Below are 12,675 nucleotides of genomic sequence, written 5' to 3'. Positions count from 1 at the left end.
AAATATTTAATAGAGATTACCACTAGAGAGGTGGACGAAGGCAGCGAAGTTGAAAGGGTGTCAAATAGGCCTTTAACAATATTGGTAACTAATTTTGCAAGGAGAATATAGTTTAAAAATTAATTTTAGAAAGAAGAAAGCATATTAAAAGTTGCACATAAAAAGAGCCAGAGCTTAAAACTAGGTAGTCTAGCAAAACTAATAAGCCAGGCACAGTGGTTCATGCCTGTAATCCCAGCACTTTGGTAGCCTGATGCAGGAGGATCACTTGAGGCCAAGAGTTGGAGACTAGTCTGGGCAACATAGTGAAACCCTGTCTCTACAAAAAATTTAGAAATTAAAAAAAAAAAAAGTAACCAACAAATAACGGGTTATTGTGTTGCCTTTTATATTATCCTTCTAGATTATGAAAAAAATATTTTTAAAGGAAGCTGTAATGTTTCAGTTACTTCTAAGCCTGGCAGTCATTCAGAAATTAAGATTCTTCATCAGTTATGTATTCCTTTGTCTCTATCCTAAATTTGAGCTCTTAGCCTCTTGAAGTAAATGTCAATCTACTTAGTTCAATTTTCTGCCTTGTCAGCAGAATATCATTGTCTCATGTTCTGCATAAATATCAGAAAGGATATTAAACCTATTAACACTGAATGGTTTCTGCTTTTATTGTCAGTGAATTCTTTTTCTGTATCATTCTCTTGGCCTAAGCTGGTGTTCAGTTTCTTTAAACTTACTAATGCAGAGTGCTGAATATTGAGTCCTATGCTAACTTTGAAGAGTGTCCAGCACCTTTTGGGTTTGGATTTCTAGTTTTATGTATAGTTAGAAGCCTGACCCCTCTATAACCTGTTATCATATTACCTGGATGACTTTAACATGGAATGTTTAAAAATGATACCTTAAATATGATAAATCGAAAGTTTCCTTGTAAATGTGGTATTGTGACAGCAGCTTTCAGCTCCTTTGTTGCATCGTTTAGCATTTACTATTTTGAATATATATTCTTGACACGAGAATGGTTTGATGGCCAGGCATGGTGGCTCACACCTGTAATCCCAGCACTTTGGGAGGCTGAGGCAGGTGGATCACTTGAGGTCAGGAGTTCAAGACCAGCCTGGCCAACATAGTGAAACCCCATCTCTACTAAAAATGCAAAAATAGCTGGACATGGTGGTGCACACCTGTAATCCCAGTTATCTGGGAGGCTGAGGCAGGAGAATTGCTTGAACCCGGGAGGCGGAGGTTGCAGTAAGCCAAGACTGTGCTATTGCACTCCAGCCTGGGCAACAGAGGAAGACCCTGTCTCCAAAAAAAAAAAAAAAGAATGGCTGGTACAGTTGACAGGGAGGAGATCAGGCATGACTTGGAGACCAGGCCACCCATATGTTTCTGGTGGTTTCTGACTCAAGGACTTTTTGGAGAATATACTTAACAACTGTTGATGACATTGGATATATTTTTTACGTTGACTTGAAGTCTTCATATTGTTTCTGACCTTTCGCCTTTCACTTGGCCTCTTTATGCCATAAGGGAGATAAGAGTAACAGTAACTTCTTTTTCTTGCTTAATGATCCAAATACCTTCACATGGTAATGAAGATGGAACTGCTTAAATTCTTTTCTGTAGCTCATAGTACCTTGGAGAAGTTTCACTGTACTTTTCAAAAAAGAGAAATGATTCCAAGAGTACTTTTCTGGGGCTTTAGTCCAGCTTGTGATTTTGGAGTGGATCATTGGCCGTGCTCTGCATAGTTGGCTTTAAAAGACTACAGCAGGAACTTCCCAGAATTGAGGAACAAAGAAATGTTGTAGTCAGCCTTCCAGACTTTCTTTTTAAAAACGGTATAGTAACACTTACTAGTGATGCCTACTAATGCTTACAATTAATAATAACTGGAGTAATTTAGAAATTATAAGACATTTGTTAGCCACTCCACATTTCAAGATGAAGCTCATGCATATACATTAGACCAACTCTTGCTTAAACACTTGGCTAAGATTGTTAAGGGACTTTCTCAGCCCTTTTGGCCCCGATCGCTGCGCTAAGGTTCTTAAATATTACGTGCTCATTAGTGCATGTAAGTGCACGCTTTTCACCCCAGAACACTCGGGATCTTTACGTCATCTTTCTGCCTCAGCTGTTCTTTCATCTGGATCATGGAATGTTGCAGGGTTAACATGGTGTTGCTGGCTTTGCTTCAAGAAGCTCCTTGATTACATTGATCGACACATCCACAAGGTGTTTCCAAGCACAAGCACTCACAGAACATTTGCTATGGAAGATGGTAATGTGGAGAACTGCCCTTTCCCTTTCACATTGATATGCTGCGTGTATCTGTACAGCTTCCCACTGTGAGAGCCTCATTCAGGTGTGGCTCTGGGCCGGCCCTGTGGACTGCGGGATCTGGAGCAGGACTGTAGCTAACTGGGCAGTTACCCTGGTTGGCTGGAATCGGCTGTTTCTGAAAGGCAGATTGTATAAGTAGCACTGTCAGACCCAGGGGATAAGTGTGGGGCTAAAAAGGGAAAGCTCAGACAAGATGAAGCCAGATGGACACAGGAATGGAGCAGGAAGCAAGGCCTTGTGTTGAGGAGAGGGGACTGCCAGCCCGGGGCTCTTTCGAAAAACATTATTTGTGGGGTTGCTTGCTGCTATTTGGTATGTGGACTGGCTGAGTCAAAACCAAGCCAAACCAAAACCAAGATTTAGTAACACCTGAGTGGATGATTAGATAATCCTAAATTGCCGAAATGACTACCTACCTGCAAGCTTCCCAGGTGGGCTCAAAGCTACCTTGAAGCATGCGTTGCATTTGCCTTACAGAAGGGTGGAGTGTGTCAGCCCAGTGGTTACACGGAGTTTGAGTGTAATTGTTTTGTGGTCTCACTGTCGAATGATGGGCTTAACAAGCTATCTGTATATTGGAGTTTTATCTTTGATAATTTTCTGTGGTTCCATAGTCTAAATTTGGTGAGTTAATATTCTGAAACACTTTTGAACCAGAGCAACTGAACTGTAGTTTCTAATTGAAAATAGGTAATGTTTTCAACTTAGATCATGAAATACCAGAACTGAGAGGGAGCTTTACTTCACGTCTTTTGACACCATCCTATAGCAGACTCTTTATTCATTTATTTATTTTCTTGTTGCTTCTTCTGTTGAGCATCTACTGTGTGACAAACACTACTCCTGACAAGAGCATGTTCTGAAAAGAGATAAAGTCTATTAGACGTAAGTTTCCCAAAGCAGCAAGTTTGTTAGATTTTTATCCTGTTGTGGATCTGTCTGTTTGCATACTTATAAACATGGAGCTTTTTGACCATTCCTTTTTTTTTTGAAATGGAGTCTCGCTCTGTCACCTAGGCTAGAGTGCGATGGCATGATCTCAGTTCACTGCAACTTCCACCTCCCAGGTTCAAGCAATTCTTGTGCTTCAGCCTCCCAAGTAGCTGGGGCTACAGGTGTGCACTACCACACCCAGCTAATTTTTGTATTTTTAATAGAGACGGAATTCCAGCATGTTGGTCAGGCTGGTCTGGAACTCCTGCCCTCAAGTGATCCGCCCACCTCGGCCTCCCAAAGTGCTGGGATGACAGGCGTGAGCCACCGCGCCCGGCCTTTTTTGTTCATTCTTTTTCTTTGGAACTTTGCTTTGGTGATTGCATGGTATCAGAAACAGATAAGAATCTCATCGAATAGTTACTTTTGCTCTTCATTAAGTCTTAGTGATTTAAGAAAGGTGACTGTAAGATGCCTGTATTGACTTGCTGTCCTTACAGAGTGAATCTTTCTTTTCTTCTAGAATCATAGGTCCTAACTGGATTGCATATCCTTGATGAAGCCAGACCCCTTTTATGTTATAGAACTTTGATGGAAATGTAAATAGATGCATACTCAATTTTGCTGGTGTTTATTTGTTTACTTAACTAGGATAATTTAATCGTGCCTTGATTCTTCCACTTTTTTACATAGTAATTGTGTTTGATTCTATTCAATTAAAACAATTTACTTCTTTTTTCATTTCCTTGGGAGAAAAATTACTTTTATCAATTTAAAAGCAAATCAGGAAATTCTAAAGTGAAGATCACTCTGCTTCCATGAATTTTATATTTGTAGCAATGTATTCTTTTTTAAATAAGAAAGACTTTTATGAAACTGCTAATAATTGTAACTTTGTTAAGTGTTACATGTTTCTTCAAATGTAGCTGCTTTCCAAATACCACAAATAGTTTATTTTACCTTTAAGAGATGTTTTAAATTGAATCATTGGTTAATCCTGAAAGTGATTCAAGCAGAGTTTATAATCCTCTGAACTATGACTCTTTAAAACTTGCTAATTAAAAAAAGAATCATAGTTGGCTCTTCTCTCACAGTTTAAGAACTTGGCAATGAGAAGGAAACTGCAAGCATTTATTTCAACTGATTTTGAAACCGTGGTTTAGTCTTCAACTCTTTAACAAAACGGGGAATACCATATGTAACAGTGCAACATACATTTTTTGCTTTTTGTGCCTTGAAAGTTTCCTGCCTCACTTTCTCTTTGGTGTACTGGATATTTTCATTCAGTCAATAAATTGCAAATATCCTAGAATATTTTATATGGGACTTATTTAATCTATGAGATTGTATCCTTGCTATTTTACATGCCAGAGCATTGTGGCATTTGGTTCACTTCTACCCTCAATAAACAGCTTAGGATAGAGTACTTCTGAGAATTGCTGAAGAGGGGTGGGTCTTGGCAATGATCAAACCCAGTGGGATAAGATTGTGTTAAATTGTGAATAGTATATGCGTAACCAGGAGATTTGAGGAGTTAGCAGTACTAATAATTGAACAACAAGTGTTCGTAAGTAACTGAAAGAATGTAATTGAAAGAGAAGCGCAAAAAAGAGGATCGTGGAGAAAGATAAAAAGGAAGGGACATTTATTTGTTCAAGTAAATGAGAGGAGAATCTGCTGCATGGACAAAGCCTCAGTCCTTTCTTAAAATGTTGACTGCTACTTTGATTTACAATTCCTACCTTCCCTACTTTGCTGCATTTTTCCTTTTCAGCACCTCCCCCCCACTTTTTTTTTTTTTTTATAATTTTATATTTTATTATACTTTAAGTTCTGGGATACCTGTGCAGACTGTGTGGGTTTATTACATAGGTAAACACATGCCATGGTGGTTTGCTGCACCCATCAACCCATCATCTACATTAGGTATTTCTCCTTATGCTATCCCTCCCCCAGCCCCCACCCCCCAATAGACCCTGGTGTGTGATGTTCCCCTCCCTGTGTGCATGTGTTCTCATTGTTCAACTCCCACTTATGAATGAGAACATGTGGTGTTTGGTTTTCTATTCCTGTGTCAGTTTGCTGAGAGTGATGGTTTCCAGCTTCATCCATGCCCTGCAAAGGACATGAACTCATTCTTTTTTATGGCTGCATAGTATTCCATCATGTATATATGCCACATTTTCTTTATCTAGTCTCTCATTGATGGGCATTTGGTTGGTTCCAGTCTTTGCTATTGTGAATAGTGCTGCAATACATTTTATAATTTTATTTCATATCTCTCTTCTGATACCCTCCACCACTCCTGTTTCCTTTTGAGAACTGATACTAAAGACAGTCTCTTCTAGTGGTTCTCTACTAGAAGCAATTTTTCTCCCCTGCTGCAGAGACACTGGAAAATTTCTGAAAACAGTTTTGCTTGTCACAACTGGGGAGAAGGCACTACTATTAACCAAAGGGTGAAGTCAGAAATGTTGTGAAATGACCTACAGTGCAGAGGAGAGCACCCACAACAAAGCCCTAGTCTATCCCATTTATTACCTCTTTTTTTTCTCCTGAGAAGTCGCCACTATCAGGAAGTTAGGGTGAATTATCTCCCTGGAAATTTTCTTTCTTTCTTTTTTTTTTTCCAGGTCAACATTTATTCACTCTGATGAATTCTGTCACACATATTTAGCATTAAACAGAAGCAAATTGTAAACCACCAAATATTGGAAGAGAGGTATTTACTTTACTTGGTTTTTCATTAAAACGGCAAGAATGCTATAAAGACTCCCTATTCACAATAGCAAAGACTTGGAATCAACCCAAATGTCCATCAGTGACAGACTGGATTAAGAAAATGTGGCACATATACACCATGGAATACTATGCAGCCATAAAAAAGGATGAGTTTGTGTCCTTTGTAGGGACATGGATGCAGCTGGAAACCATCATTCTCAGCAAACTATCGCAAGAACAGAAAACCAAACACCGCATGTTCTCCCTCATAGGTGGGAACTGAACAATGAGATCACTTGGACTCGGGAAGGGGAACATCACACATCGGGGCCTATCACGGGGAGTGGGGAGAGGGGAGGGATTGCATTGGGAGTTATACCTGATGTAAATGACGAGTTGATGGGTGCTGACGAGTTGATGGGTGCAGCACACCAACATGGCACAAGTATACATATGTAACAAACCTACACGTTATGCACATGTACCCTAGAACTTAAAGTATAATAATAATTAAAAAAAAAAAAAAACATGAAAGACATTAGACCACAAACAGCATTCTATGTCTTATAATGGCCAAACCTTTTGAAACTAGTAAAACGTACAAATTTAAGGGAGCCTCCCCCCAACTTTTAAAAAACTAATTTGATCTTTTCTGGGCTTTCCCTGCAGCTATCTCCACAATAGATGATTGTCCCACACAGATGCAGTCCTGCCACGAAGGCTCTTAGCCTTTCTGGCGGCTCTGCCTGCCGCTCGCCAAGTGAGGACAGAGGGTCTTTCTCTGGGGTGTGTTTTATTTAATATGTGCTCAGCCAGCCTACTCTGGCTCTTCTAATACATATTAATGCTTTTTCCTCCCTAACTTATGAAGACATGATCATTTGATCATTTCTTGTTTTGAATGTTCTTTTTGTGCTGACAGAGAAAGAGATGACTTGATGTCTGCACTAGTTTCCGTAAGGAGCAGCTTGGCAGATACGCAGCAAAGAGAAGCAAGTGCTTATGAACAGGTGAAACAACTTTTGCAAGTATCTGAGGAAGCCAATTTTGAAAAAACCAAGGCAAGTCTAATAAGATGCAAATAAAAGTGTCTTTTTTTTTCTTTTTTCTTCTGAGTATTTATTTGGTTATTCTTCTGTAACTAAACTCTGTTTTTCAAACACACAAAGTGAATTATCAGTCTGTTAATGTTGACTTTTCTGAATTAAACAAATTTGCTATTTGGAGAATTCTTATTCCTCTGCAAATACTCTTGTATCACTGTTCAGAGAATGTAGTACAGTATAATACTTTGAGAGACCTATATGCTTAATCTTTTTATTTGCTGATAATTTACAGTGCTGCAAAAATCTTAACATCCAGGCATTTGTTTGTTTGTGTTCATATATGATTAAAGACAAATGTTTTTCCCAATAATTGGGAAGTTTTGAGAAAATCCAAATATACCAAAGATAATAATATATACATATTTAGTAGCATTTCTTTCTTTTTTTTTTTTTTTTTTGAGATGGAGTCTTGCCTTGTCGCCCCGGCTGGAGTGCAGTAGCATGATTTTGGTTCACAGCAACCTCTGCCTTCTAGGTTCAAGTGATTCTCCTGCCTCAGCCTCCCACATAACTGGGATTACAGGCACGGGCCATCATGCCCAGCTAATTTTTGTATTTTTAGCCGAGATGGAGTTTCACTGTGTTAGCCAGGCTGGTCTCGAACTCATGACCTCAGGTGATCTGCCCACCGCGTCTTCCCAAAGTGCTGAGATTACAGGCATGAGCCACCACGCCTGGTCTTAGTAGCATCTTTGAGTCTGGACTTACTGTAAGGTAACTCAAACATACCTAAGGAGAATAACAGTTTATACTTAGTGATCAGATGGTGTTATAGGCACTTTGAAGAATAGGAGGTTACTGTTGATTCATTACTGTATTTGGGGTCCACACCATAATCCGTTAAAGTTGCATGTATTTTCCCTAGACACACTAGCATAGAATTCGGGTTCTTAATGGCCACATGTAGCGAATATTGGACAGTGCAGATATAGAGCATTTTCATTATCATGAAAAGTTTTGTTGGATAGCACTGGTCTAAACCATATACTAATCTCAGTGTTTTATTAAAATATTAGGGCTACAGTACTGAGTATACGCCCAGAGGAATAGAAATCATTCTGCCACAAAGACACATGCACGTGAATGTTGATTGCAGCACCCTTCACAATAGCAAACGTAAACGATGGAATTGATGAAATCAACCTAAATTGATGGAATCAATCCTAAATGGATGGAATCAATCTAAATGTTCATCACTGACAGATTGTATAAAGAAAATAAGGAACATAGACACCATGGAATAGTATGTAGCCATAAAAAGAATGAGATCAGATATTTTGCAGGAACATGCATGGAGCCAGAAGCAATTATCCTTAGCAAACGAATGCAGGGACAGAAAGCCAAATACTACATATTCTTACTGATAAGTGGGAGCTAAATGATAAGAACTTACGAGCACAAAGTAGGAAACCACAGACAGTGATATCTCCTTGAAGATACAGGGTGGGGGGAGGGAGAGGAGCAGAAGAGATCACTGTTGGGTACTGGGCTTAATACCTGGGTGATAAAATAATCTGTATAACAAACCCCTGTGACATGAGTTTACCTATATAACAAACCTTCACATGTACCCCCGAACCTGAAATAGAAGTTAAAACAAAATTAGGGCTATTCAATTCTGCATTAAGCCTCTTGTCAGCCATTGCTACGTCCATTTGTCTTTATCCAGTTCATCCCTAACTCTTCCCATTTGACCCTCATGCCTTCTGAAACTTAGGTTCAGTTATTACCAAACTCCCCACCATATTGTTTCCTCAAACTCTCCTGTTCTTCATTGGTTCTGAGCTCTAACTGTCCCTCCATACCATGACTTTCCAAACCTTCCGCGAATGCCCTTGTGTCAGTCCAGTCATCTCATGTGGGTGTGACGGAGGAAACCACAGTTACTTCACTCCCGACTGCCACTTCCGGGGCTTTATTTTGACACTTACTCTCAGGTCCTATTCCTCTTTGAAGTTAAGCTACCACCCTGTGTTAATCTGTTTTGCATTGCTATGAAGAAAGAGTGGAAACTGGGTGATTTATAAAGAGAAGTAAGTGGTTTATTTTGGCTCATGTCGTGCAGGCTGCATATGAAGCATGGTGCCAACATATACTTCTGGTAAGGCCTCAGGAAGCTTTCACTCTGACAGCAGGCAGAGGGGAGCAAGCCTCAAAAGGAAGCAGGACTGAGCGCAGAGGAGAGGGGCCAGGCTCTTTCTAACCATCAGACCTCAGGATAACTAATAGGGCACCAAGCCATTCATGATGGATCCACCCCCATGACCCAAACACCTCCCACCAGGCCCCACCTCCAACACTGGAAGTCACATTTCAACACGAGAGATTCGGAGAGGACAGGTATCCAAACCGTATCACACTCCTCTTTGAAATCAGGGTTATCTCTCTTCTCCCTAATCAATAAAATTTCTCAATCGAGAAGGCGCTCTTTGACCCTTTCTATTTTATTTTAGTTTTATTTTTATTATCATTTTTTTGAGACAGAGTTTCATTCCAGCCCAGGCTGGAGTGCAGTGGCGCCATCTCGGCTCACTGTAACCTCAGTCTCCTGGGATCAAGTGATTCTCCCACCTCAGCCTCCCAAGTAGCTGGGACTACAGGCATGCGCCACCATGCCCGGCTAATTTTGTGTTTTTAGTAGAGACGAGGTTTCACCATGTTGGCCAGGCTGGTCTCGAACTCCTGAGCTCAGGTGATGCACCCACCTCGGCCTCCCAAAGTGCTGGGACTACAGGCGTGAGCCACCGCGTCTGACCCCTTTTTAAAAGTTTTAACATCTAACCCTTTTCCCCTTCATTCTGTCTCTTTTGTCATCCTTAAATGTTTGAATTTCCATGTTGTTGATACACAAAACACTAATACTCTTCAGCTTCCTTAACTCTACTATATCCCCTACTTCTACACCAACCTCCCGCATGAACTGAAGTGCCCCTAAGATCTCAAACTCTGAAACCACACTCTCTGACTAGGGCCTTTTCTCTCCTTTCCTCCCTGTCAAGGTTAAATCTGCTCCATGTCTTCATTTTCGCCTCTAGTTCTTCAGCATTCTTTTTATCTCTTATTTTATCTGTTGTGTCCAGGCTGGTCTTCTTTTCTTCCCATTTAAATATAAATTTTACAATCTCAAATTGAACTCACATATTCACTCTCCCAAATCTGCTGCCCCTTCTGTATTCTTTTACTGGATGGCACTTTTATCCACTAACATGCTCTGATCAGAAAACTGGATTTCACCCTGTCCTTCACCTGTAACTTTTAACCAGTCACTAAGTACAGATCTGAGTTTCTAACGTTTTCTTGAATTCTTTCCCTCATTAACACTTTTCTTATGGAAGCTGAGTAATCTCTGGATTTATCTACTACACTTCTTCCTACCTTGCCTCCCTCCTTCATTCCACTCCCTACACTGCAGCCAGAAGCGATCTTTCTTAAAGACACATTTGATCATGTGACTCTGATTTAAAATCCTTTGGTGAATTTTCACTGCCTACAAGACAGTCTCCACATTCGTTCCCATGCCCGTGGTCTGTCATAATGTGGCTCCCTTTTGCCCTCCAAGGCTGCTGCTGCTTTCCTCCTCTCACACCTTGTCCCCCAGTACACTCAGCTATCGTCAAAGGGAGGAGCGTTTAGGGAGTGAACATGTGCTTACTAGAGTTAGCCAGACCTAGATTCAACTTCTGGCCCCACCATTCACTGGCTATGTGACCTTGGACAAGTTACTTTAACTTCTCCGTGCCCCAGTTTTTCCTCATCTGTAAAACGGAGGAATATGTGACTTGTAGGATTGTGAATGAGGACTGCATTTTAAAATGTATATTGATTATCTTATACAAACCCAGGCAGGCACAAAATATTTTCTCAATAAACAGTGGTAGTGGTGATAACCCTGCTGATTATCCCATCTTCTCTCCAGCCTCTGAGTCTTTGTACGTGCCATGCACATTCTTCTCCACTCCACTGCCTGTATATTTCTCTAGCCTTACCTGTCTTAGCCCACATGGTACTCCCTCTAGGAAACCTCTGATCTCCCCTGCCTAGATTTGATGTAACCTTAATATGCCTTTATAGCAGGGTTTTTCAACCTTGGCGCTATTGACATTTTGGGCTATGTAGCTCTTTGTTTTGGATGCTGTTCTGCACATTGTAGGATGTTTAGAAGCATTCCTGGCCTCTACCTACTCAATTCCAGTAGCTTACCCTCCTCCCCCAAGTTGTGACAACCGAAAATGTCTCCAGACATTGCCAAATGTCCTTTGGAGGGCAAATTTGCCCCCATTTGAGAACCACTACTTATTATAGCGTTTATCAAAATGTATTATTATTGCTTATTTGTCTGTATCCTTCATTAAACTTTAAAAAAAAAAAATTTCAGCTTTTATTTTCGATACAGGGGTACGTGTGTAGGATTGTTACATGGTGGACCCAGTGGTACTTTTGAGCATAGTGCCCAGTAGGTACTTTTCCAGCCCATGCCCCCCCTCTCCAACCCCAAGTTGTCTGCAGTGTCTGTTGCTCCCATGCTTATGTCCATGTGTGCACAACATTTAGCTCCCATTTATAAATGAGAGCATATGGCGTTTGGTTTTCTGTTACTGCATTAATTTGCTTAGGATTATGGCTTCCAGCTACATCCATGTTGCTGCAAAGCACATGATTTCATTCTTTTTTATGGATGTATACATTCCCTGGTGTATATGTACCACGTTTTCTTTATCCAGTCTGCCATTGATGGGCACCTAGATTGATTCCATGTCTTTTTTTTTTTTTTTTTGGAGACAGAATCTTGCTCTGTCGCCCAAGCTGGAGTGTAGTGGTGTGATCTTGGTTAACTGTATCCTCCGCCTCCAGGATTCAAGTGATTCTTCTGTCTCAGCCTCCCAAGTAGCTGGGATTACAGGTGTGCACCATCACGCCAGGCTGATTTTTGTATTTTTAGTGAAGACGGGGTTTTGCCATGTTGGCCAGGCTGGTATTGAACTCCTGAAGTCAAGTGATCCACCCGCCTCAGCCTCCCAAAGTGCTGGGATTACAGGTGTGAGCCACCGTGCCTGGCCTCCATGTCTTTGCTGTTGTGAACAATGCAGTGATGAACATTTGAGTTGATGTATCTTTTTGGTATAATGATATATATCCCTTTGGGTTATATATATCCCAGGAATGGGATTGCTGTGTTAAATGGTAGCTCTATATTAAGTTCTTAGAGAAATCTCTGTTAAACTTTAAAATTGTCACCAAGCCAAGGGCTTGCTTCCCTATGCACATAGAAGCCAATGCTATGGCACTGGCTTTTAAGAAAAGGCTTTATTGCAAGTTGACTGGCAAGGAGGCAAGAGGCCACACTCAAATCTGTCTCCTCATTCTGCAGCAAGATCAGGAAGATTGGTCTCAGAGGCATTTCTGAGTAGCCCCAGGTGATACCAGTGCAGCCAGTCTGCCAGGCTGGTGGTATTCACAATGAGGAGGTTAAACATCTCATGTACCCCGCAAATATATGCATCTACTATGGACTCAACAAAAATTTAAAATAAAATAAAAACAATTAGGAGGTTAAAGCTTTTTCCCATTGCAC

The 12,675-nt window shown here is 40.6% G+C and overlaps 1 protein-coding gene across 17 annotated transcripts in view; it reads left to right on the top strand.

Annotated features, from left to right (window-relative positions):
• SDCCAG8 (SHH signaling and ciliogenesis regulator SDCCAG8) overlaps positions 1 to 12,675 on the top strand; it is a 251,197-nt gene that overhangs the window by 50,928 nt on the left and 187,594 nt on the right. For all 17 annotated transcript variants that reach the window (XR_004434333.1, XR_004434329.1, XR_004434327.1 and 14 more), the window contains exon 9: positions 6,920 to 7,058. Coding sequence is in view for 8 of the 17 variants with exons in the window: in XM_033199699.1 (XP_033055590.1) it covers positions 6,920 to 7,058 (139 nt within the window). In the remaining 9 variants the exon portion in view is untranslated. The remainder of the gene's footprint in view (positions 1 to 6,919; positions 7,059 to 12,675) is intronic.

This window comes from Trachypithecus francoisi, unplaced genomic scaffold (assembly GCF_009764315.1).
Source record: "Trachypithecus francoisi isolate TF-2019V2 unplaced genomic scaffold, Tfra_2.0 Lachesis_group5, whole genome shotgun sequence".
Lineage (NCBI taxonomy): Eukaryota > Metazoa > Chordata > Mammalia > Primates > Cercopithecidae > Trachypithecus > Trachypithecus francoisi.
Note: the sequence above shows the minus strand (reverse complement) of the source record. Positions and strands in the feature narration are given on the sequence as shown.